The following is a 6126-nucleotide window of genomic DNA, read 5'->3' on the forward strand; positions in this document are numbered from 1 at the left end:
GCAGGAAGGAAGGTGGTGAGCAAAACCACCAAAGATTTTATATTTATTAGGAGCTTGACAGCCATGGGAACTGTTAACTTACAAAATGGCCCTCCAAGCATCAAAGAATGTGTGGTAATCGTCCCTTCCCTTCCTTTTTCAGGCTGCTACTATGGTCAATCTCCTCTCTTAAAATGCAGAATGTCCATGCAGCTAGCCCCCCCTCCCCTCTCTCTCTCTCTCTCTCTCTCTCTCTCTCTCTCTCTCTCTCTTCGTGTAAATAACATACTCTCTATACTCACACCAAAATACAGATAAGAAAAAAAATGGACGGTTGCTTCACTACTACCCTAGCTGCTTATAATCCTCCTGAGTTTGGAAGTAATCCAAGCTACATGCCTCTCAAAAAGAAGCACTCCACAAAGCATTTTCACCTTCCCCACAACGCCGATGAACCTCCTTAATCCTGTCAGCAGACCTGCAAATCCCACTGCAGCTCCAATCAAATGAAGCTACACAGATGTTGCCTGCCTGGGCCTTCCACTCGCAATCTGCAGCAGTAAGTTCATAAGAAATTTAAACTTAAAGATCCAATCGTGTTCTCAGAGTCAGTCTGAGTCAGTAACAAAAATAAATAAAAAAAAAGGCAGTGCCTTCTCCATAGATGAAGAAGATGGTTACCCAGATCAGGAGAATGAAAGCCAATACGCCATTTGACTATTTATAAACACCATTGCTTTTCATAAACATATCATTTATAACATTTTAATATGGAATCCACCATACAGACTATTGGACATTATAGATATTATTGGAAATCACGAGTAGAAATTGATGAGTGATAGGAGTAAACTGCACACAATCAAGGTAAATCTCACCAAGTAGTGAATCTGGCAGTTGAGTATAGATGTCACTATCGCAGACAAACATAGTGATATGTTTACCATTCAATTCAATAGGGGTCCATCAAAAAGTATCTTTATTGAGTAGTACTACATGTACATATACTTTCAATTACAATTTTACTTAACTCATTTGTTAGTTTTCTTTTGAAATTCAAATTTTGAATTTTAAATTTCATAATTTTCAGCATATCATTAACTAACATATGGAGGAGAAGTAAGTTTTTTTAAGTTTTTTACATTTAGCATTTTTCATCTTTATTAGTTGCGCAGAATATATTTTCTAGGACCCTACGTGATAAGTTCCTCCTACCTTCTATAGACATTAAACATCAAAAATCATGGAACTTCATTCAGCCAATTCAATTTTTGTCGTTAAGTACTGCATCTCTTCCAAGACATGATGGACTTTCCCCGTGCTAGACATGAACTTGTGAATTACTAATTTCTTCAGGTAGAGAGTAATTTCAGTTCACAAGACTACATATATATTCGTAAATTAATTCATAGACTTTAAGAAAGTAGGACTTTACCAGGTGGAGTGCCACAACATAGTCTCCGATCATCGATGTGCTCCACATCAAGGCCAATAAACCATGATCCCAGCGAGACATCTTCGTTAGCGTACTTGTGTAGAACATGCCTGAAATAATTATGTGACAACCAACGTTAGTGCAAGAAAGAAAGCCAACAACCATCATATCCACGTATTAGCGTCTATTTCAAGTAAGGATATGTGATCTTACTGGTTTATCGATATGTATGCGGCCAGATCTCTAGAAATAGCATACAGCTGTCCTGTAGCATGCCGGAAATATTTGTTCCCTGCCTCACCAAATTTCCAATACTCAGGTTCATGGTATCTCACTCCCCTGTATGATAAAATGGGAAGTTAATAAAATATTCTTCTAATTAATAAATAAATAAAATGGTGGTAAGAAACTAGAAGGTAATTAGTTAATTATCAATCCATAAGAAAGAAGGACCCCGGGGGGGGGGGGGAGGGAGAGCCTCACTTTTGATTAAGGACAGGACCAGATTTCATGCATCCAATATATACCCGTGGTTTTGATCGATGTCTAACTAGAGTCTCTCCAAGTGTTGCTGCAGAAATTTGAAATGAGTTGGAGTCAATGTAATATAATAAAGAGTAACATATAAAAACAAGCTGCAGAATTACTTAGCAATAGAAATCAACGCTGATCAATATCAAGTCCTTTGAGGCATCAATAGGGCTTGATATTGTTCCAAAGGTGAAAATTTATCACAAATTAAGGTCATTGCTTGAAATAATGATTGCAAACCTCGGATTGAGTTGCAGTTCTCAAACAAAGAATACAAATTTGAATGATTCTAATGGAGTATGGCACCCACAAGGTTATTGTAGTAAAGAAAGAATTGACTCACCTATATTTACATGGACATCATCATCAACTTTGATGTAGAAATCTGCATCCCACAAAGCGACAGCAGTAGAAAAATATGCCTTTGTCTTGGCAGACAATTCCAGGTAACCTTCTACATGGTCCTGATCACATTTATTACAGATGTAAAGTCAAATGAAATTTTCTTTTTACATAATTAATACGATAAAAACGTCTTTTTAAGTGGTAATACTTTAGACAAAAAAAACATGGAACGACAAGATATGAATGTATTACCAGCCTCAGTAAATCTCCATGCTTTCTGTCCTCTGCTTCAATAGCTCTGTCTAGAATACCCCCTGATGTGGCACTAAATAATGACAAAAAATGTTAAATTCATCATCCATACATAATGTCTGAATTTCTTAGGGTTTTATAATGTCTATAACCAGTTGGAAAAAGAAGCCAATGCAGGCAAAATTGTCCTGGATGCAAGTTTTAGCTGATAGATTAATATTGTCATCATATAGAATTTCTGAACTACTCGCAGGAAAAAATTGTATCCAGAAACAGTTTGCACGAAACAGTAGTGAACAGAGATTGACTTGGGAGATCATACACTTTTGTTTCCAAGAGATAGACTTATATTTCTGCCTCCGAAGGGAAAGAAGATAAAGATTAAGATCTAAGATTGCCTGGAGACCTTACAGAAGGACATACATGAGTGAATAATCTGGTTGTGCATAGAAAGAGTATCCAGTAAAGAGTTTGTAAGAAAGAGGATCAGATTGTAACTGGGCAAGCAACTCAGATAAGCATTAGCACCCATCAGCTCTTATAGAAGAAGAAGCCTACGGTTTTTTAATCAGGAAGTTAATTACATGGATTTTCTGCCTATCAATTTAAAAGCTAAGCTGCTGTAGCAATTAACTTGTGATCTAAAGAAATTAAAGAATATATATCTAATTCTTTTCCAAACAACTTGCTCAATGATTTACAGTACCTTATTCGACAAACATGTGCAGGCATGCCTAATAACCTAGACCGTCCAAATACAGTATCCACTTATCCACCTTTAGCATCAAAAGAGAATTAATACCCACCTATGACCAATGACAAAACGAACAATAATGCCCTTTTCTTCCTCCAGCTTCTTTCTCTTCTCACCTAATTCAGTTTTTTTCAATAGACGGATCATCACAAACGAACCCAAATAAGCAATCAGAATGGCAAAAGAATACTCCAGATAAGCTAGGAGGAAGAAAGCAGGAAATAAAAAATATGAACCTTGTGGCATCCATGTTGCACGAACTGAATCTCTTCTCTTTCGGCTGCTAAAAGCAGTATTAATTCCTATTACCATTAGATACCTTCTTTTCCCAGATGATTTCTTCTTCATTACATCTTGTGATAAAGGAGAGCCACTTCGTATAGACTCCTGAGCTGCCCTTGCAGCAGCTAATTCCATCTCTAAGTTTGATATAGTCTTGTCTAATGTCCTATGTTCAACATACAATTACGTGTTATATTCAAAACACTAAACAACCAAATTTAGTGTTTAAAAATGGTAATTGAGATAAATAAATTATGTGTAGGTGTGCATAACTTACTGTATAGCATTATGAGTCTTAAAGACTTCCCCCATAATGTCCTTGGATTCATGCTTCACTTCTTTTAGACGCAACTAAAGAATCCCAACCCAATTAAGAAAAAAAAAAAGAGCAAAAGAAATTCAGATGAGAAAGAATTAAACACAGTGCTTAACTCAATTTTGAGAAAGAATTAAACGATATCAAGCAATAGTAAGATGGAGATGCTCACAGCTTTTGGATCACAGCCCTCCGAAATCAGTTTTAATTTTTCAGCCTCCATTGCCGTTGTTCGCATGAAACCTTTATGTTCAGGAACAGCCCACATCCTGCACCACTTTATTTTTATTATTAAAATGTCACAAAATTTGAGCAACAAGTTTTATTTGCAACAACTGCAGCTATAATTTATCACAATTTAAGTTGCAAAGAAAGAAACACATCTCTAAGAACGTATATAACAACTTCTTGAACTAACTGAAACATTAAAAAACACAAGCTTGTCAGACAACACCAAGAAATTTGCCCATTGAACTCAAGGGGATGACCGGAATTCTTGAAAATGCAAATCTTTCTGTGTTGAAAATGTAATATATAGCCATAATCAACGTTTTACTACAATCTATACCAACCATAGAAATAGATGAAGTCTATGCAAATTTACACACCAACAAACAAGCTACAATTGTGACAATTAATTAATAACATAAACTAAAAGTACTTCCTTGGAATTTACAGAGCTTTTGGGCGGCTAAGCCTAATACCAAAAAAAAAACCAAGTACTTCCAGTTAGCACCACCAGAGGCAAAATTAAGAATACAACATTGAATAAGAGCTGTCAGAAGCGTTCTGAGTTTTGATGAGAAAATGGGACAATTAAGAAGTTGGAAGCATTCTTCAAGGTCCACAAATCTGACAGATAAAAAGAATTTATATATCACCTGTATATACGGGTAGAAACAATAAAACTGAACCATCGATTAATGATAAAAATGAATTGACACAGATTTTTGCTGAGCATTCAGATAAGAATTGACGATTTCTGACTCCTAAGTACCCAGAGTGGTACAGTATGCAGGAATGGCATCTTCAACAGAAAATTAATACAGCTTACACCCATAGTAGATATCCCTTTTAGATCTACCTCACTTCAACAATCAAACGGGTAAAGTAAGTATATCGTAGGCACGAAAGTTAATAGAAGCCCAGATACTATATGTTATAAAATAACGAAACCCATGTGAAAAATGCTCTCAATGCCATCTAGCACTAAAATTGATGAAAATTCAGAACAATCCAGCAATCCAAAACATATAAATCATTATGTTAGATACTACAAAATTGTTACCAAAACATAATAAATATTATACAGATCTCAGAATAAAAATTGAAACGTAAATTGTTTTCAAGTAATTGAACTTATTTCAGGAAAATAAACATAAATTAACCTACTTGTCAATACCCACAAGCAACGAGCTTTCAAAAAGCTGCAGCAACTGAAAATTAGAAGAAAGCATAATTCTTATTCATACCTATTGGTGAAGAGCATTCCAGCACAGAAGCAACCCAAACAGAGCAAAAGCGCCCATTTTTGTGATACAACACTTCTAGAAGACTGCTCTCCTCTGCTTTTCCAAGACATTTTCCAGCAGATTCTCCTCTATTTCCAACCCAATAGCTTTCTCAAGCGAAACCCATATACACTAGAAAGAATACTAGAAAAATTAAGGAGACCCGGAAGCAGCCAAGCCCAACTGCTCACAATCAAATTTGAAAGTGAGCTCGGGAACAAGATTTAAAGCAGGGCAAACGTACACAGAGATAGAGAGAGAGAGAGAGAGAGAGAGAGAGAGAGAGAGGAAAGTATCTAAGATAGAGGTTGCTCTGTTTTATAACTTCTGGGTTTGTTTTTTCTCTTTATGCTTTGCTTTGTTCTGTGTCTCCCAGTCTCTCTTCTCTCTCAACGCTTCTTTGCAAACAAGGGAAGTTGGAACAGAAGCCAGTGAGAGCCTGACAGAGGACTCCCTAACCGCTTATGCTCTTACTACCAAATTACCAGACGATCCTTGTCAGACCTTCATTTCTTTGATGACCCCAGTTAAGTTTCAGTCAAGTGACAATAATGCCCTTCCGTCAGTTGTGTATTTTTGCACATACCTGCATTTTGCATTTTTAACTAAGGAAATTGATTACATAAAATAAATTTATAAACTGATACGTTAAATTTATTTTATATTAAAAATAATTTTATAATTTATAAATATATCTAAATTTATTTTATTATTAAATATA

At 35.7% G+C, this 6126-nt stretch overlaps 1 protein-coding gene across 1 annotated transcript; it reads right to left on the bottom strand.

Annotated features, from left to right (window-relative positions):
- LOC109022169 (probable beta-1,3-galactosyltransferase 2) lies at nt 1–5849 on the bottom strand. The gene is made up of 11 exons (XM_019004992.2): nt 5367–5849; nt 4067–4163; nt 3856–3929; nt 3533–3744; nt 3349–3412; nt 2543–2615; nt 2289–2409; nt 1898–1985; nt 1628–1753; nt 1415–1524; nt 1–530 (listed from the first exon to the last, which is right to left on the bottom strand). The coding sequence occupies exons 1-11, from the start codon at nt 5474–5476 to the stop codon at nt 382–384; spliced, it is 1224 nt and encodes a 407-aa protein (XP_018860537.1). The 5' UTR covers nt 5477–5849; the 3' UTR covers nt 1–381.
- Between the last annotated feature and the right edge of the window lie 277 nt (nt 5850–6126).

The sequence above is a fragment of the Juglans regia genome, chromosome 1 (assembly GCF_001411555.2).
Source record: "Juglans regia cultivar Chandler chromosome 1, Walnut 2.0, whole genome shotgun sequence".
Classification (NCBI taxonomy): domain Eukaryota; kingdom Viridiplantae; phylum Streptophyta; class Magnoliopsida; order Fagales; family Juglandaceae; genus Juglans; species Juglans regia.